Source organism: Notothenia coriiceps, unplaced genomic scaffold (assembly GCF_000735185.1).
Source record: "Notothenia coriiceps isolate Sejong01 unplaced genomic scaffold, NC01 NC01_scaffold00032521, whole genome shotgun sequence".
NCBI classification, from domain to species: Eukaryota; Metazoa; Chordata; class Actinopteri; order Perciformes; family Nototheniidae; genus Notothenia; species Notothenia coriiceps.
In genome coordinates this window covers 1,033-22,280 of record NW_011365222.1, presented here as the reverse complement: position 1 = coordinate 22,280, position 21,248 = coordinate 1,033, and the positions used below count along the sequence as shown (strand labels likewise).

The following is a 21,248-nucleotide window of genomic DNA, read 5'->3' as shown; positions in this document are numbered from 1 at the left end:
TGAGACAGATTCGATATAAGACACTAGAACCTATAGAACTACAACAACATAGGAAATAAAAAGCATCTGCAGAAACCAACCTTGCACGGTCAAGGTAGCTTCGCATTTCAGTTGGCCAGCCTGGTTCTCAGCTGTGCACGAATACTTTCCGCCATGGCTGATGGCCACGGTCGTTATCGACAAGCTAGCAACATTGTTCTCAAACACCATCTTGATGTTTGAATCGTCATCTCTCAGTATCTCAGAGTCTTTCATCCATTTCACTGTGATGGGCGCCGAGCCCTTTATGGTCCCCTGGAGTTTTACTGTATTTCCCAACACCGCTGTAGCACTCTCAACCCTCTTTGAGAAAGTGGGAGGCTCTACAGAAACATTTCAATAGTTAACAAGTGAATTTAAAAGATGACACTAATAACACCTTTAGTCAGCTCAGGAATACTAACCTTTAAGTTTAGCTACGGCCTTAGTGGTGACTTTGCCCACATCATTGGATATGACACACTGATAATCTCCAACATCTGCGCTCTCAAAGGTCTGGATCTCCAGCCTCGATAAGGAATCCTGGGAGATTATTTTATGTTTCTGATCACTGGAGATGGCTTTCTTATTTTTTACCCAGCTGATTTCAAAGGGAGCTGTTCCTGCGATCTCACACTCCATCTGAGTGGATGCTCCCTTCACCGCCTCAACTGTCTGCAGCTCTTTTCTAATGGACGGTGGCTCTGAGAGTCAAAAAGGTGTATGCAGTTAATACCAAAGCTTTCCTGAATTACACAGAGGGTTCATTTAATGCAAGACTTGACAAACCTTTGACAGCTATAAGAGTGTTGCAGCTCTCGCTGCCGGCATTATTGGACACCTCACAGGTGTAACTCCCACTGTCTGTGATCAGGAGGTTCAGTATTTCCAAAGAGGCAACGCCGCTCTTGAAAGATATTTGATATTTATCTCCATCACTGAGCTCTCTCTCATTCCAGAACCAGTGGATGTGCAGCTGAGGCGATCCTTTTACGGAGCACTGTAAGCGTGCAGCTATACCTTGTTTCCATGTTATCTTATTTTCCATTTTCTTTACAAAGGTAGGGGGCTCTGAAAGGAGTGTTTAGTTCAAAAACACCAAGATCATTGTCAGAAGAGACACAGGAAAGAAACAAAAGACAGAAAAGTGCGTAAAGAAGACAAGAGACAGAAGGTAGCAGTGCATAGTGTTAGCATCAGCTTGTCAGCAGTAATCCACTTTATCTAACGCAAAGATCACCTTTAAGATCTTACCTTGAACTGATACCTCAGCCTCGCAGGATGAACTGCCTGCCTCATTTGCGGCTGTGCACACATATTTCCCAGAGTCCTTCAGCTTAGACTTGGGTATCTCAACAACAGCCACCTTATCCTCAAAGGACAGTTTACAATCCATGCTCTGGTGGACCTTTTTGCCATCCCTGGTCCAGGTGACGGTCACACCAGTGTCCTCGTCCACCTGGCACTCCAGCCTCAGCGGGTCGTTGACAGCGACTGACGCCGGCTCAACGGTCTGAACAAAGCTGGGCTTGTTGACAACCCTGAGCTCTGTGGTAAACGTAGCAGTGCCAACACTGTTGGAGGCCTTGCACAGGTACACCCCCTGGTCAGCCACAGTAAGACTTTTAATCTGAAGCGAATACTTGTTCTTTTCACATGTCATGACATAGTTCCCTCCGGAGGAGACGGCTATGTTGTCCTTGTGCCAGACAACCTCCATGGGTGATGTCCCAGTGAGTGAGCACTGGAGCATGGCCTGTTTGCCCACATACAAAGTCATTGGGTCTGGTTGTGATACAAATACCGGTGGGTACATTTCTATGGAGAGCAGGTAGAACATACAATTAAGGATTTAGTATAATAAAAGGGGGAAAAATACACCAACATCAAAATGAACCTGTGGAATCTCAACAGCTTTAAACAAGAGATCCTCAACCTGTTTATATGTTGCCAAATGTGACACCAGATCCAATTTATGAACAAATCATTTCCACATCGCACCATAAAGGATTCAGGGGGGAAACAAATGCATATAATTCTCTCTCTCTCAAACAGACACTTGTAAAGCAGTAATAGGGAACAAAAAGGTCCCATCAGGGTCTTACCGGTGACGATGAGCGAGGCGGTGCAGCTGGCAGTGCCGTGCTGGTTTGAAGCCTTGCAAGTGTATTCACTACTGTCGGCTTTGATTGGGTTCAGCAGCTCCAGGGAGGAGCTGTTGTGGCGGCTGAGGATCCTGTACTTGTCACTCTGTTTGATCTCGACGGTAGATTTGTACCATTTGAAAGTCACACCTGGAGCATCCTCGATTTCACATTCGAACTTGGCTTGTCCGCCGATGTTTATGTCCAAGGGTTGGATTTTCTGCCTAAAGACAGGTGGCACTGAGGCACAAACAGACAGAAACAGGAAAAAAGTCAGTCATGGAATCTATGAAACTCTTAAAAATAACAACTGACATATCAGGAACAGGAATGGAGGGAATGTGGAACAATGGTGGATACAGGAGTGACTGTGGAGGAGAAACATAGCAAGAACATTAGCCCCATCATTTCACTGCTTTCATTGTGCAGGATAGTCATGGGGCTAGGGTTCAGGCTGAAGGAAAAGAAAGGTTGTGAAAGATGAAGCAATGTCAGGTTGATCCCTGAGAGCATGCAGAGACATTGTGGAGAGAATGGACCTGAAGGATTGTGATGGGTTGAAACACAAGGAACCTGTGACCATGGAAAGACCATGAAAGTTACCTAAAGGCCAGGATCATGACCACCATTAAAGCGAGACGCTACAAAGTGTGAAGCTACATTTAAATGGCTGTGACAATCCTGGCCTTTAGGCATCATACGAAGAGGTGGAAGACACAAGAAATGGTGAGTTAGTACCATCCAGTGACCCGCTGAAGGTGCTCATGCCGAGCTATGAAATGAAAAAGAGACCAAAATGACCGGAGCATCATTTCATGTGAGGTCTTGAATGAACCAGTGAATGATTAGTCATTCTCGGAGGAAGTGTGATGAATGGATGAATGAAACAATAACTTGATCCTGTTATCAAACCTCTTGAGACCACAGTGAGTCTTGAAGACGTTGTAGTCCTGCCGGCTTCATTCTCAGCCTCACAAACATATTCTCCTTGATGCTTCTCCTTCACAACTTTGTTGATAACCAGTGTGTATGTGTCGTGGTCTTTGCAACACTTGAACTCTTTGCCAGATTTGACCAATTGCCCATTGAAAAACCAGTTTACCTTTGTGACGCACTTAATGGTGCTGCTAAAGGTTACTTTACTATCCTCATCTATGGATATGTCTTCGAGGGAGACGACTATAACGGGGATTTCTCTCTGCTCTGACCTGGATACTGTGATTTCCTCTGTAAAGGTCTCCTCCCTGTGCTCCTGGATGCTAAAGCCCATCACCTGTTCAGTAGGGACGGTGGTGGGAGGCAGGGTCGTGGTTAAAAAAGTCGCACCTACATCTTTCTCCCTGCTTGTCATGGTAACTGACCTCACTTCCTGCCTTGACACCTGTAGCGACTGCTCAAAAGCCGTGTGGGACTCTGTGGAAACTTTGATTTGGGATGTCTGCTCCATCTTTGCTGCCTTGGATTCCTGCACCTCAACCCGCTGCTCAGCTGAAGCACTTTTAACCGCCACGTTGGACTCAGTTTTCAGTGCAGCAGCCTGAGATTTAACGGCAGTGAAACCTACGGCACTCTCTGCCACGCTCACAGTCTCCACCATGGATGACAGCATTTGCTTAGAGTGTGCCGAGGCGACCTGCGCCCTCTGAGGTTTGTCTAGCTGCATAGTGCCCGGCTGCTCCGAGGTGAGAACCTGGGCTTCCTGGTACACTATGGAGTGGAAAGCTGCCTGCAGTTCAGTCCTGAGGTCAGCGGTCTGAGGGTATGTACCCTCAATAGCCAGCGTGATCTCCATGGGGGCACCTGTGGTCGTGATCAGGTATGTAAACATGGCCCGCTTAGGCTCTTTTTGAACCTTGACTTCCTGTACTTCTACAGCATGCAACCTCCCTACGACGTCAGCCAGTAACACCGGCTGGTCGCTGGCCACAGCCGACTGCAGGGCGTCTCTGAGCTGGTGCCGGATATTCAGACTGAAGGGTTTAGGGATCTGAATCACAAAGGTCATCTCTTTGGGAAGAGAGGTAGTGTCTTTGGACTCTGACGCCATAAGGGACAGTTTGGGCTGCCTGGTGACAGACACTTTAGTGGACTTAGACTTGGAGATCTCCTGAGAGAGCTCACCGGTCAGCACTCGCTTCTCGTCCATCACGATGGACTGCCTGACTGACTGGCCCTCCTGGATTTGAACAGCAAAGTCCTGTTGGGCCGCCTCTAGAATGACACTACTCTCAGTGGACATCTCCTTCTCCTCTATCTGGACTGGCTCTGTGGGGAGTTTTGGCTCCACAGCCATCTGGCAGGTGAATTTATCCACCGCTGTAAGACCCTCAGTGTGGTCCTCCTGTAGGGCCCGACTCTCCTCCACAGTGGTGACATGCATCACGTTCGAGCGATCCTCCTTCTGTACCAAAGCTCGCTGCTGCTTTACATCCGAGGTGACTGGCGTCTCCTTTGGGAGCGTCATGGGCTGGAAGGAGAGCTGCAGGATGTTCTGAGGCCTAGGCTCAGTCCGGAGTTGCGACTGAATGCCGGTCACGGACAAATCCAGCTCTGTGTGATAATCTGCTGTCAGCTCCCTTCTCTCCTCTGAGGTAGCTGCATGACTTCTAGTCTTTTCCTGTTTCTGAGCCGCGACCTGCTGGTCAGGCTTCTCAATAACGAGAAGACCCTCTTTGGGCAGCGCCTCCACAGGTTGGGTTGACTGCCGATGCAGCAGAGTACGAGACTCTTTCTGGGGCTGGATGGTCATGGAGCTAGCCTTTGCCTCGAATGCTGACGTGTCCTCACAAACTACTGTCTTCTGCTCGTCCTGGCTAACGGCATGCAGCAGAGTCGGGCTCTTCCTGGCTCCTGCCTGCTCTGCTGCTGGTTTCTCACAGGTGAAGCTCTTCTCAGATGGAAGGAGGTCCTGATCTGTGATCACCTGCAGGTGCAACAACTGCTCTCCTTCTACCTGGGACTGAACGGACATGGCACTGTCCAGACTGGGAAGCTGCTGTGTGAGCTCAGCCTGGAGCATTTGCTTCTCTTCAGCAGTTAGAGCACCCTTTATTATTTTATCCTTACAAAGATGGGCTGTCTCCTCAGAGGGCCTCTGCATGGAGAACTCAGTCTCCTTGGAAAGAGTCTGTTTGGACTCGCTAACTGACGCTAAGACAGGTCGGTGCTGTTCTTTCTTTACAGACGGCTTCACAGCAGAATCTGCTGTTGCTAAATCAGCGGTGTGGCCCTCTGAAAGCACCCGTTTCTCTGCAGACTGGGCAGAGTATAAAATCTTAATCCCCTCCTTAACCTTATAACCCTTCTCTGCCTGGGATTCTGGGATCTCCTGAGACTGCTCTCTAAGGATGGGCAGCTGTGACTGGACTTGATGCCCGCTGACTAAATGTTTAGGCTCTGATGTGGGCCTGACAGAAGCGGACTTCCGGTCGGACAGGGGGTCTGTGCTAACAGTAGACAGCGGTGTGAGCTCCTCAGCGACAGCGGACATCACCATTGACCTCCTCTCTCGAGCCGCCTGAAGCTCGATGACCTCAGGGCTCAGAATGCGGTCACAGTGCTGCTCTGTGAAGTCCTGACTCTCCTCGACGGAGGACGTAAACGCCGCCATGTGAAGCTGCTTCACAGGGACTGTGGAAACCTGAGCTGGGTGGGTGGGAACCACCGACACCCGCTCCTCTACCTCAAGAGACTGGAGCACTGCTGCTTGGTGGGTCAGCTGCTCACGGTGGATAGTGGCGGCGGAGATATCTAGTTCTCTAAGCGGGCCCACTTGCTCACTGGGAATGACCTGCTGGTCTTCAGTTCCGATGGTGTAAACCATCTGATCAGACCTGGATCTGTCCTGACCCGGGAGGCTAACCTGGTACAGACGAGACTCTGTTGCTTGTTCTGTCATTGAAACCTTATAGCCTTTCTTCTGAACCGTGGTCACCTGCTCCTGTTTCCGTGAAACAGAGACAGTTTCTCTGAACACAACGAGCTCTGCACTACAGGACGCCTCACCTAACTGGTTGGAGGCCTTGCATGTGTAAAGGCCGCTATCTTCCTGTTTGACGCTCTTAATATTGACAAAGCCAGATCCATCTGGGTTGGCTTTAACGATACAGTTTCTACTGGGCTGGATCTGGAAAGCCCCTTTGAACCACCTCACATCGGGCATTGGATCACCGCTGGCGTTGTAACTAAAGGAAACCTCTCCTCCCTCTGAGCAGCGCACAGGTTGGATCTGAACTGTGAACGTTGGAGGTTGACCCGTGATCTTAAACATCTTCTCTACCCATTTCTCCGCCTGGCTAACATCATGCTTCTTAACCTCGAGGTACGTGGTGCAGGTTGTCTGGCCTAATCGGTTGGTGGCGGTGCAGGAGTACTCGCCCTCATACTCGGTTGTGACCTTTGTGATGACTAACGTATACTCCTCTTTCTCCTCTATCAGCCTGTATATGGACGAGCTCTGAATCGCTTTTCCATTGTGAGACCATTTAACGGTCGGTTTTGGAAAGCCGGACAGTCTAACGGTGAGTCTAGCCGTCTCCCCGGTGGTGACCGCTGCCGGGGCGAGCTGGCTGAGGAAAACTGGCTTTTCTTTTTTCTTCTCTAAAGAGGAAGAGTAGCGTTTGGACTCTGGCGTGAGTTCAAGTGTTTTGGTTTTCTGAGGTAACTGGACCCCAGAGTAGTAGGTCTCCTCTTGCTCCTCGACAGTGGTGATGGTGGTGCTAGTACGCTCTGTTGGAAATATTGAGCATCACTCAAAACAATATCCACAACACAGAAGCTCGAATATTAACATTGAATTTGGAAATGCAAGAATTAGGGCTGTCCTTAACCACAGAGACTCTCAAGGTAGATTTAGGATTATTTTTCCAATCACTCATATTTTAAATTATTAATAAAAATGAAATGCAATCTTACTAAAAATTCTAAAAAAAAGAGAAATATATCAAAATGAAAAAAGAAAGCAACCAAATAAAATAATTGTTTATGACTGTGATTGAGAGAGGACAGCCCTACTATAAAAAAAGAGCAATAAAATGCATCAAAGATAAACATATTGTAAAAAATTGATATTCCCCCAAACGGTTTATGATTCTTGGACATTTTCTCAGCTTAAAAAAGTAGTTTATTTTTCTGATTGTAAATAAAATCAGAAAAATAAAACACTTTTTGGTAATAAGCGTAATTACCAAACGTTTTGTTTTTTTTGTTGCCAAAACGGACCTCAGCAAAATCAGGAATTGTATTGTATTGGCAATAGGCGCTTTCACACCAAGTACTTTGCCGTACTTAGTTCATGAGAACTCTTTAGTTCACTCTTTAGTTCATCAGAACTCTTTAGTTCTGATGAACTAAAGAGCAGATCGCATTCACAGACACCTCCTCATCTCCACCGCTCCCATGTTTTATTTTGTGTTGCCATAAGTTAGTCTCTCTGCGTTGTTGCGCGGGGCTAATGCTAATGCTAATAATGCTAATAATGCGAGGATAATAAAATGGCGGCTTCACAAAACCTTTTGGGAGTTTTCCGGGGCGTGGTTTGCAATCCGCCCAGCCAATCAAAAATGGGAACCTTTTTCTCCCACGAACGTCCCTGGGGGGTAAAAAGGTTCTCATTAACTAAGTTCTAGTTCCGGATTTTTTTGGTGTGAACGCACATTTTCAGAACTATACTGGGAAAAGTACTCCGGTGTGAAAGCGCCTATTTGTATAAAAAATATCAAATAGGATTAATTATTACACAATAAATATTGTTTTTGACATCTGCATTTTGATTGGATTATTGATACAGAAACCATGTAAACATTGACCAACAGTTTTAACCTGTATGAATTGATTAAAGAGTCCTCTCCTGCTGATGTTCAGGTGGATATCAGTATGTAGTATCTCTACTTTAAAGAGTCCTCTCCTGCTGATGTTCAGGTGTATATCAGTATGTAGTGTCTCTACTTTAAAGAGTCCTCTCCTGCTGATGTTCAGGTGTATATCAGTATGTAGTGTCTCTACTTTAAAGAGTCCTCCCCTGCTGATGTTCAGGTGTATATCAGTATGTAGTGTCTCTACTTTAAAGAGTCCTCTCCTGCTGATATTCAGCGGAAACCAGAGCCCAGACTGCTTTGATTGGTTAGCTGGCTGGCTCTGTTGTGATTGGTCAACCGCTTACAGATGTCCCGCCCTCTTAGCCTATCACGTACAATGTCTTGGAGCGCTAACCAACAGTTGTGTTCCATAGTGACATCACTATGGAACACAATTTAGGGATTTTAGCCATTGCAGACCATTGACATGCACTACCACCTATAGAACAAACTACACAAAGCAGAATACGGCCTCCTTGAAAAACAAAAAGAGAAAACTCAGACTCTAACTTTAAATCATTAAATATTTTATTATATAAACTCTGAAACAAACCAACATGACGTCTGTACAAATACACCATGAATTTCCATCTCAATGCCAGATCTTTTATTTATTCATTTACTTATTTCACTGTTTCTACTCATACACTCCTAAAATTACACATATTTACAAAACTTCAAAACTTATACTTAACATCTTTTTAAAGTTTCACAGTATTATCCATTTTTTTTAAATGTGTACTACTTGTGATTTACCAGCTTGCTTTCAAATCCTAGAAATATTGTTCACACTCCAAAAAAAAACTAAAAACGTTCTAAACCCCACAGAAACCATAAAACTAATTCGGACAAAATACTCTTGATCGTTTCCAGATTTACTTTTTTGACATCATTACATTTTAATCTGTGAATTACTTCATAATAGAGTATCAATAATGCTGTGTGGGTAAATTGAAACTATTCCTTTTTTTTTAAATCACTGTTTATTACCCACTGCATGTCATTTTAAGTTATGTAAAATGTGACCTAACAATAACTACTGCCTTCAGCTCACAATGCCGGGATTTATCTCAAATGTTAAAACACAAACCAACATTTTAAGTTGTATTATTTGTTATTTAAGCTACTATAACTAGTACATGCATTTAATTGGATTTAATTTCTCACATCTACTCTGGCTGTGCTCGTCGCTAATTTAACAAACTAAATGTTTAAAAATGTAAATGATATGTATTCCTATTTTTCTTCATAACCATGGGCACATTTCTGAGCTTCTCCATTTTAAAAACAAAAAATATCAATGTATTTTGAGGTCAGTGAGATGTAAAGACTATATACTGTTGTGATTTAAAGTTAAAGCAGCTCACTTTAAAGTGTTACCAGAAAACAAAAGCAAACATGAACCCAGATTTTCTACCAGAAATTAAAAAAGTTTACACAGCTGGCAATAAATAAAGGAAAAAAAGCATTTTAAACGCTGTTTGTCCCACATGACTTCGGGCTGGTTGCACAAAGATGACTCTTCTTTTCATTAAGAAGAGTCTCAGCTTAAGTAATTGCGATTTGCAAACAGTTTAAAGCAAACAATGAGAACAAAAAGTCTTAAAATCACTCATAAGGTAAAGATATTTTCTATTTCTTTTAAGTAGTTGCCATACTTATTAAATCCGCCAAGGAGCTTTATGTGTTCGGCTTGGTTAAAAAACGACTGGACTGACTTGTATTAAACTTGGCGGAAGGGTTAATCATGAGCCAATTAAGAAAACGTAAACATTTGGAAAAGTTCTGATAACAGGGACCAGTTCATGACTGATGAGTTTTAGTCATATATGTATCGCAGTAAAGCAGCTTGTAGTTTATCCTTAATACCACAAAAACAACCCTACAGAAGTCAAGCATTAATAATATACAGTCAAATGAATTAGGTAGTAAATGTATCTTCGTGCAACCAGCCCCAGAGCCTCAGACCTCTAAAACACCTTTAGCAGCGCGGCAGTCTCGATGTACCCGGCCGTGTTTTGGATTACACATTTGTACTCCCCACCATCACTCTGGGTTGCGTTAGTAATGAGCAGATTGAAATGGCCAGCAGTTTTCTCCTGGATTATACACCTGCCGTTTGTGACTGGGTTTCCATCTTTGTACCACTCTGCGGTGGGGCTTGGTTTACCACTAACGAGACACTGGAGGATAACTGGCGTCCCTACGGCTGCGGTAATGTTAGTCAACGGGATGACGCACTTAGGCGGCGTCTCGGTCACCAGGAACTGGAAGCTACACATATCGGAGGACTTTCCTTTGAACTCTATCTTGTCATCTTTTGCCGGTTCAGCAAACACGTCAAAGTTAATGCTAACGTATTTCTCTCCCTGCTCGTTCATTTCGTGGTCGGTTTTAGCCACCAGCCTCACCGCCCGCTGCGACTCATCTGCCTCCTGCTCAAACTCAAACTCAAGCTCAATTTCAGAGACCTGTTCGCTGTCAAACGACGTGTTGCCAACCACCAAGTCGAACTTCTGCGGCTGGACTTTGGCGCTTCCCAGAGACACAGCAGTCAACTCCCTGCCTCTGGTCTTTCCTGAGAAAGCTTTGGGGTTCAACACGACCAGAGACGCCCGACACAGAGTCTCCCCGACAACGTTGATAGCCCTACAGGTATACACCCCGCTATCCTGTGTTGTGACTTTACAGATCTTCAGGAAGTGGTTGTCTCCGTCGGACGAACACAGGTATTTGTTATTATTGTGAGGCATTTTCTTGTCACCTTTGAACCAGGACACAATAGGAGAGGGTATTCCCATCAGGGAGCACTCGAACATGACGGCGGTGCCCTCAGGGGTCTCCATGTCACAGATGGGATTAATAAACCTCGGGGGCATCTCAGTGACTTCGAAAGCTATTTTCAAATCATCATGCTCCTGCGTGACAAAGTCCACAGTGCACTCCTCATAAATACTCGGCAGCACGTTCAGAGATATGATCATGCTTTTGTTATCGGCCGTGTACTCGGGAATGGTGATGATCTTAATTTGCCTCTCAAATTCTTTCACATCGCTTTCATCCAACTCTACTTCGAGCAGAATCTCCTGAGGGGAAGTAGAACGAGAGGAGTCATCGTCCTCAACGTCAAACTCCATCACATGCTGATGGGTGACATTAGGGGGGGCCGGCATGAACCTGACCTCCTGCGATACGACAACAACTAAAGCAACACTTCTAGCTTCCCCAACGTAGTTCACGGCCTCGCAGATGTATTCCCCCTGATCAGCTTTTGTGACATTGTGAATTGTTAGCGAGATGCTATCACCATCTCTCTCCAGTTTGACTCTGTCGTTGGCCAACAGCTGGTTTCCGTTGCAGAACCAATTCACCTGAGGGGAAGGCAGGCCAAACACCTCAGCGTAAAACGTTAGAGAGTCATTTTCAAACACTCTTTTCTTGACGAGAGGTTTGAGAAAGGCCGGAGGGATTCCCTGCACTTTCTCCTGAAGGGTTGACAGGCCTAAAGGTCCCAGTCCCTTGGTGAGGTATAGGTTGTCATCCACTGTCTCAATGCCCTCATCACCGGGAGACATCAGGAACTGCATTGGTGAGAAAAACCTCTCGCTGGAGCCTCCTGTCGAGGGTCGCTTATGATCCATGGGGGAGAAGGGGTATTCCTTAGGGGTCCTAAACCCACCAGAAGTATCCGAACTTGGAGTTTGAATGGACATGTGAGACTTGGGGGTTTGGAAGGACTCTGCAATTGGTTGCGAGACCTCAGTGGAAGAGCCTGGGGTGTAGAACCGCTCGGCCATCTCGGCTAGGTCCTCACTCACGGTGCTGCCGATCTCTATGGACATCTCAGACTCAGGGGACAGGGGTCTTCCCCAGTCTGTTGGAGGGTTGTAAAAGTCATACACAGCACCAAAGGTTACCTCTTCTTCCTCCATTGAGCCAGCTGCTGCTGCTCCTCCAGCTTCAGCTTCAGCTTTGTCCAAAACTCCTTCCTGTAAAGATGCAACCTGCCTTTGAGGTCCCTCAGCAGCAGCTGGAGCTTCCTCAAGAGGTTCAACACTGTTGCCTCCTTTAGGCTCGACAACAAGTGTTGCAGGTTCTGGCTCCATGACTTCAATCCCCCCATCCTCACTCTTGATTTGTACATGAGCCTCAACTTCATCCCCAGCCACTTCTTCTGCCACCTCTGTCACGTCAGCCTGGGACTCTGGCATACTGAGGAAGACACCACTGTCCAAGGAGGGCTCTGGATTTGAAACCAGCTCCTCGCCAGAAAGTAAATTACTGTCAACTTCAGCCTCACTGTGAGGAGAGGAAGACCCTTCTACTGCAATTTGTTTCTCATGTTTGAGAGATTGAGAAATGGTTTTAGGCTTGACGGCTTCGTGAACTGGAGCTGAAGTCTTAACAGCGCGTTTTACTGCAGGGACTTTATCCGGCTTGAAAGGGAAAAAGCTGCCAGTTTTGTCAAATGTACGCAGAGGCTGATCCCTCAGCATCTCCATTTCACATGCCTCCACTTGTTCTGTTAATGGAGCTGGTTTCTGTGCTTTAGGCCTGACCAAGTCGAGAGACTCCTGTACATCTTCCACAAATTGTGTGAGTTCACCATGGCTTTCTGCTGAAACTGCACCGTGTTCAACATCCCTAGATACCCCAGAGATCTTGCGTTCTTTCTGCAGAGAGGAGGTTGGATGGGAGGTCTCTAGTGAGTCAGGAAGAGCTTTGGGAGAACTGGGATTTCCTGTCATAGCAGTAGCAAGACTAACTCCATCTTCTGCAGGAAGGGTGTCAATGACTTGTTCCTGCTGGTCAAGGGAAATGGTCACTGCGGGTATGAACTCTTCAGGGAAATGTGTTGCCTCTCTCTGCTCCTCAGGAGAGCTTTGGGTCTGTAATGCAACTGGCGATTCCGACTCAAAAGCTTGTTTAATCTGAGAGACTTTTATAACAGTAGCCGAAGCCTGCAGACCACATCCGGATACACTTGGAGGCTCTCTGGAGATACTAGGTCTGGATTTTGGGGCTTTGGCCAACTCTGATGGAGCTTGTGAACTCTGAGCGATAGTGTCTTTAGTGTGAATGGTGGCATCTTCGGTTGAGCCAACAGGAGACCTCCTTACTGGAGTAAAACCAGCGCCCTCTGCAAATTGCACAGGTTCAGAGATGCCTGTGACCACAGCCATGTTGCCCTCAGAATAGCTGATATTCTGAAATTCGCTGACAGCGTGAGGAGCTTCCCCAGCCGTATCAAATGAGAAAGTGAATTTGTGTTTGACAGTCTGAGATGCACCCTCGTCGCTTGGCACTTCTGAGATTTTTTCCCGGACCTCCTGAGGTTCGTCCTCTCTGATTTCCTCTCTCATCTCAGGGAGCGGCGTGGCGGCGGTGATTCTGATTTCTACAGGTGAGGAGCTAAAAGACTCCTCCGAGGAGCGGCGTTTGTGGATCACCGCTTGAGGCACCTGTAACGTCGCTTTTCCTGAATCCATGAAGGTCTTAAGTTCTGCTTCGATAAAGCTTTCCTGGGTTTCTGCACCCTCCGTAACTACCACTTCCTGTTTGGCCACTGACATTCTCATCACCTTTTTGTCAGAGATTTCGAGAGTGCCGCTGCAGATGGATTTGCCATGTTTATTGGTTATGACACTGTCGTATGTCCCCTCGTGGTCTGTAGTTGGATAGAAGACGGTGAGCTTTGATGTGTTAGATTTGCTCATGATATCATAGTCAGGGTTGTGGGATAATTGGTGTCCGTCTTTGAGCCAGGTGACGGTGGGCAGAGGGTCACCCTGGAACTGGCAGGTGAACTCTGTCATCTCACCAATTTTTACTTGAGCCGAAGATATTTTTTTCACAAATACTGGACGGGATCCTCCGGCACTTGTTTCCCTTTCCTTCATCCTATTAAACTCTTTCAAATCTGCCTCATCTTGGACTCTCCTCTCGTCCTTCTTGATAGCTCCGAGTTCAATGCTTTCTTCACTCATGTCTCCACCCTGTTTTGACCTGATGGACTCTCTGCTTACTTCCTCTCTTTTAACACCTGCAAAATCCTTCTGTTGTCTCCGATCGCTGCTCTCTCTGTTAGTTCCCGTCTCCTCTCTCATCGCCCTCTCCTCTTTTACATCTGACTGGAAACGTTTGCTGATGGATTTATCTGCAGTCATTGCATATTCCTGCCTGCTCCGACTCATCTCTGCATCTTTTCCCACTTCCTCCTGTGGAAAGCGTCTCCCGAGTGGTGAAAACTCTCCTGAAGGCTTATCTGGGCTCTCAAATGGCACAGTAGCAGTTTGGGTTGGAGAGTAACTCTGAACTGGTGAAGCTCCCAGACCCATTCTATCATCTCCTTTGGGCTGGAGTGGCAGACTTCTTATGGAAGAAGACTCACCAATAGTAGCTTGCTCGTACCCGGCAGTCGTTGTTGACGAGGCTCCACCACCAAGAGTTGGAGGTGGAAGTTCACTTGAATGAGAAAGGACACCATGGGACAGCATCCCAGAGCCAGGCTGTTTTCCTTGATTGTCCAAAGACCACTCGGACTCCAGTTCAGCTACCTCCTCTTGCTCAACACCATCCTGTTGCCACTTCAGGATGCGCTGAGCAAGTGCTTCCTCCTCACTAACAAAGTATTCACTATCCCTTTGCAGCCTGGTCTCCCGGCCCTCTGTAGTCAGAGCCTCAGCAGGCGGCCACTGCAGACTCTCAGCCAGCTGATCTTGGAAACCGGCGGGAACCGTCTCGCTCTGGAGGAACTTCTCTTTGGCTGTTTTCCTGCTTCGGACCACTTCAGGTTGAGGAGCTGATTCCCTTCCGACGTCTGTGGTCTTCTCCGCCTGGATCTTAGAGTAACCCTCCTCCCAGTCGGACTCCGGCTTGGCAACTTCCTCTTGTTCCATCAAAACGTTCTCCTGCCACTTCATTATCCGCTGATTCAGAGCCTCCTCTTCACTGACAAACTTCTCACTTTCACTCTTCAGCTCGGATAAGTTCTCTCTCGACAGCTGGAGCTCACGTTCTTCTGTTGTCCTCTCAAACAACATCTTCTCTGCTCTGACTTTAGTTCTTGGTGATGCTCCTACTTCTACGGCTCTTCCTTTTATTCTGGGAGATTTTTGTGCCATTGAAGCCTCAATTTCCAACTCTCCTTGTCTGGATTTCATTCTGGCTTTAGGCGAGGGGGCAGAGGTTTCGTCTGGGCTCTGTTTAGGGGACTTTGGTGCCGACATGTCAGCATGTTCTACAGTCACTCTCTTATCCACTGCCTCCAGATGGGGGTTCATGTGCCCTTCAGGCTCCATGTGCTGTGTCTCTGCAGGTAGCTCCGTTTCAGGTGTCTCTTCCTCTAACATTCGCACACCATGCTGCCATTTCCTGATCCGCAGGGCCAGGAGTTTTTCCTCACACTGCATCCGCTCAGCGTCCAGGCTCTTCTCATACTGCTCCCTCAAAGACTCCCCTCCAGACTCCTCTTCATATTGCTCACCTGTTTCTGGTGTTGCACCTGTACCAAGGAACCTCTCTTTGGTAGTTTTGGCCTGCCTCAGCCTGGGTGATTCTCCGAGTCTGTGCTCCGCCCGGGCTTTTGCTCTTGTCGACAACTCCACTTCCATTTCTGCTCTTGCTTTTATCCTGGGAGATGTTGGTGCCAGCATTAGGTGTGCTCCTACTTCTTCTGATTCGGCTTCTGCTGTGGCACACATTGCTGCTTCGTCTCCTCTGGCTTTTACTTGAGGTGATCTGGGTGCTGTAGCTTCAGGATCTACCATCCTTGCCTTAACTCTGGGTGATTTATGGAAAGATGAGGTTCCACTTTCTACAGTTACTGATTGTGTCGCTTCCTGTTGGGTGTGAATGTGCCCCGCTGGCTCCATGTACTGCATCTGTGCAGGGGTTGGCAGAACAGTTTCAGGGTGAAGCGTCTCCTCGTCTGCCATCATACTCCCTTTCTGCCATTTCCTGATCCGCAGGGCCAGGAGCTTTTCCTCACACTGCATCCTCTCTTCATCCAGGCTCTTCTCATAGTGAGCCCTCAAAGGCCCCCCTTCACCCTCCTCTTCATATTGCTCACCTGTTTCCGTTGTGGATCTATCTTCAGCGGATGGTTCTCCACTAAGGAACTTCTCCCTGCTAGATGTGTCTGTTTTTGTCAGATCAACAGATCCACTGCTTTCGGTGTACGTGGATGTTCCAGGGAGCGCTAACCCTTCAGAGTATTGGACTTCAGGGTTACGTTGCTCGACCTTTGTTGACTCCATATTTTCCTCCGTAACTACGCCGTGACGTTCACTTAACATTTGCTTGTATCTAGCTTCTGCCCGCGATTCCAAAAACCTCTCAACCTTTTTACCCTGCCGTGTGTCACCTGATCTCCTTTCTGACACCATGGTATCCAACAGCTCACCTTTCATGATCTGAATGGCCCTGGTTCTGGTTTGAGGCTCAAATGAATGCATTGAACGCGGCTTCGACGGATCCCTGCTTGAGCTTCTACTTTTAAACTCACTCGGACCCTCCCCCGAATCGAAGGGTCGGTTGAATTGCTGAACATCGGGCAGAGAGGCCGGTTTCACCCTGAGCCTCTCTACGTAGTCGGCGTAACTCGACTCGCTGGCGACTGACTCTGACTCAAACTCAGAAGAGGACATGGTGGAGATAGAAAGCCTCTTCTTCTGCTTCACAGCTTTTTGGAGCGTTGTAAGTTTAGTCCTCACCTCGTTGTGAAGACTCTCTGTGTCACTGAACCTGTCGCTGTACCTGTCGCTGCATCTGTCACTGAACTTGTCACTGAACCTGGCCCCGGTGCGCCGGTCACAGTAGATATCGCTGAACCGATCGTTAAAACGCTCGGACCTGTCAAACATTGGGGGAGGAGACGGGGCGCGCTCTGAGGCGGTCTCCAAACGTTTGGACTCTTTCTCTGTTACCTCTTTTTCTTTCGTATGAGAACCAGATTTGAAGTAAACTGTACGCACCAGAGAGTCCACAGAGCGAGAACGCCTCTGATGAACTTTAGACATCTTGTCAAACGGAGACCCAACGCACCTGAGGTCCACCCTGAACTTCCTCTCTTTCCTCTGCTCGGCCATGGTTTCTGCACTTTCATGGGCTTGTGCAGAACGTTTAACAAAGCCCAGGTAGTTAGCAGACTGCTCTTCCCTCAGCGACACTAGAAGTGATGCTGTGGACTCGGCAGAACCCTCTGAGTTAATCGCCATTACCTTATAACTGCCCGAGTCCTTCTCTCTGATACAATCGATAACCAAACTGGTCGTGTGCAAGTGCATTTTGCTCTCAGTATCGACCCTACGCCTACGATCTTTAGGGATAGATTTATTATTATGAAACCAAAGGATGGTGGGTTGAGGACATGCAACCAGCTTACACCTTAACTCTACCGGTTCTCCCTCTAGGACTGATTGGAATTTAAGTTTTTTGGTGAATGAAGGTTTGATGTTCTCCGCCCAGGAGCTAATGGAGGAGGTTCTGCTGGAGCAGCGGTTGGCCGACACCATGCCCTGATCGGGGAAGTCTTCTGTGTCGGAGAAGGCTCCTCTCAGTTGCCGGGTGGCGGTGAGTTCGCCGCCGCTCTGCTGGGTTCCCTCTTTGTGATAAAACAGCTCTGCAAATATAAACACATCGGTCAGAACAGCGGCCTCGGGGGGCAAAACGAGAGAAAAGGATTTGAATGAATCAGTAATGGAAATATTAAATGCATGCTGGGAGTCACAATGCCATAAGAAATAATTTCACTCACCATATTTGTTCGAATAAACGCAAGACTTGATTCTTTTTATTAGAAACCTTCAGGAAGTTTTGATCCTTCGTCTGTGGAAATTTCTTCAAAACATAAATTATTTTATTATCATTAAAAAGCAGTTTCTTTCCAAGACTGGCTGCTTACATTCGATAGTTTTTTTACTTTTTGATAGTTGCTTTGGCTTTATACTAGAATGTTCCTTACCTGACTTGCAGACAGGAGAATAAACGCCCTTTCTAATCCTTAAACTTGTGAGGAAATAAATGCACAGGTATGTGTGCGAGGCAAAGCTCTCACATATCTTATATTCCAAAACCTTAAACAAATGAAGCTGTAAAATTGGGTGAGAAGGCGTTTATTCGAACTAATATAGTTCACTGGTGTTATTTATTGCAAACCACAGGAATCACATCCCACTATCTGCAAGCCAGGCTAAGAAATATTTTGCAGGAGGACGGTGTCAGTTCCAGATGCAGTGAACCTCCATATCTTTTAAAGGGCAAAGCAAGTCCGGAAGCCTTAAAAGATACGCGCCCTGCGCCTTTCTCTGGGAAAAGATCAGAAGAACCTTCATGCCAAAAAGAGAAACGTTTCTTTGGATGCAAAACGCAAAGGAGTCAAAAGAAACTGGAACAAGCAAGTTTGATCAGGGCTCTCCTGGGGGGAACCATGACACATGATCAGAACAAGAACAGGAAGAAGAATACAGAGTTTATATCAAAACACATGAAGAGGACATGCTACTGTGGAAGACCTTTAAAGAAGGGACAGTTCAACTTAAGGACATGTTAGGAAACTCTGAAAGCAGTCTGTGGATGCAGGCCGACTATAATCCAAATAACCCTTTAAACATGCATCGGCTTTTATCTCCACTTCTCAACATTTTATTCGCTTTAAACGTCACCTGAAAGCTTGGTTTGAAGTTCCCTGCCGACAGACCACTTTTGAAATAAATCTTTATAAAGAGAAATCTAGTCAAACTGTCCTGAATGTCTACACCTAATGCTCAGGTGTGATAACTATCTGGAGCTTTTTATCCAGGAAGGTGAGGAATCTGACGTGGCCTTACCTTTGACTTCTTGCTCGATCTTGGCTTCGATCTGCTCCCTCACGTGAGTCACTGTGGGGGGAAGAGACGACGTTAGTTCACATTTATCTTAATAACTGCAGTGGGGGTCTGAAATACATTTCCTGTCACGTGTTCATTCCCATAAAGAAGAACCGGATTTACACATTGATTACTTTTTCTTTGGTGGACTCGACAGGATTCTCCTTCTGTGTTTGGGCTCCGTGAGTTGAGTCTGATACAACAACCCAGAAAGTAAAGCTTGATATCTACTGAGAGTACATCTAAATCCAGTTACATTATACAAAATGTATTCTTGGTCATAGAAGCTATACTTTTACAAAATAACGTACAATGTGTTGGAGCGCTAGCCAATAGGAGCGCGAGTGTTCCATAGTGATGTCACTATGTGCCGGAAGTAAACTAATAGACTGGAGCCAAACACATAAAGCAAATACATTTGAGTCCACCAGGTCTGTGACTCTTACTGGGTTTTAACTAGGGCTGCTCAATTCATCGTATTTTAATCGGGATTACGATTATGGCTTGCAACGATTACGAAAACAACGTAATCGAAATAAAACGATTATTTGTTATTATTACTTTTTTTTTTCTTTTGGTTTTTCAGTTGAATTATACTTAAAGTTCAGGGTAATCTACTGTTAAAAACATACTGTTCAATTTTTTTCTCCAATAAATGGATGTTTTCAAAGTCAATGAATAATCGCATTTAATAATCGCAATTACAATTATTGACCCAAATAATCGAGATTATGATTTTTGCCATAATCGAGCAGCCCTAGTTTTAACCTGCATGTTTTTGGGCAAAGTGAGAAATCAAACACTGTAAGAAACACGGTGGAGTATTACGGACAGGAACACAGGACGGGGATACAGAAGGGTTTCCTGCAGGACGGAGGAAGGTTATAATCAAGAGTCTCATGCAGTTTCCCTGAGCGGGAGAGGGAGTGAGGACGGAGGAAGAGGAGGAGTGAGGAGGAAGGTGGAGAGGTGATCATCCCGGGATTCAAACACACAATGAGACCTCCGTCAGGGCGGTGGGTTAGTCAGAGCTGGGGAGGGATGTCCCGACAGATCGCTGTTCACACCGGATGGGATACCATGGCGTAGGTGTTTTTAAATCATCGGAGGGGCATTTAAAGGATATTTTAAGCTCTTTTTAAAAACACATTTTTGCAGAGTGCTTCAGTTCATGGTGGACAATAAGGAGGGCAGATTCATCTCGCAGGAAGAGGATCTTTAGAGGAGGGGTAGGAAGTTCATTCGTTACCTTGCACAATTATGTCTTTCTATTAATGAATGTCTATTTTAGAGACTATTTGATGTCTCTTTATCTTAATGTATTGTATTTTGCATTGATGGAGGAACCTGGGACTTCAGCTGTTGTGTATATAAGCGCTATATAAATAAAATGCATTATTATTATTATTATTATATGACAATAAAGCTTTGAACCTTTAATAGATAGATGTCAATAATGTGGTTTCTGATGCTAGGATCAAATCAGGAGGATTCAAACATATGTATGACGCTTTTTAAGTATTTATTTGGCAGACGTGTTCAGGACATCCCTGCAGGTGTTGGAGGAACGTTAATCTCACAGGAAGAGGATCTTTCTAGGAGGTATAGGTTTAGGAAATGAATTTGTTAGATTGCACTATTCTGTCTTTCTATTAATGTCTATTTTGGGGACTATTTGATGTCTCTTCTTATTGTTAATAATATTGTATTTACATTGAAGGAGGAGCCTGGGACTTTGAAACTTGAATAGATAAAAGTCAATAATGTGCTTTCTGATGCGACAAGGATCTAATCATTTAAAACACATTTAAGTCGCTCTTTATTTGGCAGACGTGTTCAGGACATCCCTGGTAGTGTTGGAGGAACTGGAGGAGGAGCGTTAATCTTGCAGGAAGTGGATTGATTTAACAAAGGAAGTCTGGCTGCATCCATCCCACCGTTACCTTCTTCTTCTTGTGCGGTGGTAACGGTGAGCGTGGCGGTGCAGACGACCTCCCCGGCGGTGTTTGCGGCGCTGCAGGTGTACGCTCCGGCGTGTTCTGGGAAGGCGTCCACGATGAGGAGCATGGCGGTGTGCGTGGCCTCGTCGAAGTGGAACACCACGTTCTTGGTGGGCAGCACCGGGCTCCCGTTGTGGAACCAGCTGATCTCGGGCCGCGGCGTGCCAGAGACGCAGGCGTGGAAACGAGCGACCTCGCCGTGCGGCACCGAGCAGCTGCTGATCGGCTGCAGGAACACCGGCTTGTGGCCGAGAGTCGGCTTCTTTACGGAGGAGAGGCTGGTGGAGAGGAGGCGCTGAGAGACAGAAGACTCTCGCTGTCGGTCGCCTGAAAGAAGACCGCCGAGGAGCATGAGATTATTGC

At 46.3% G+C, this 21,248-nt stretch overlaps 1 protein-coding gene across 1 annotated transcript in view; it reads right to left on the bottom strand.

Moving 5' to 3' along the window:
* Positions 1–18,892, bottom strand: part of LOC104960893 (titin-like) — a 38,178-nt gene extending 19,286 nt beyond the window's left edge. The window contains exons 1-6 of the mRNA XM_010789065.1: positions 18,847–18,892; positions 2,124–2,402; positions 1,273–1,836; positions 808–1,089; positions 444–722; positions 81–362 (exon numbers count right to left, since the gene is read on the bottom strand). Coding sequence (XP_010787367.1) covers positions 81–362; positions 444–722; positions 808–1,089; positions 1,273–1,834 — 1,405 coding nt within the window. The 5' untranslated portion in view covers positions 1,835–1,836; positions 2,124–2,402; positions 18,847–18,892. The remainder of the gene's footprint in view (positions 1–80; positions 363–443; positions 723–807; positions 1,090–1,272; positions 1,837–2,123; positions 2,403–18,846) is intronic.
* Positions 18,893–21,248: the final 2,356 nt, after the last annotated feature.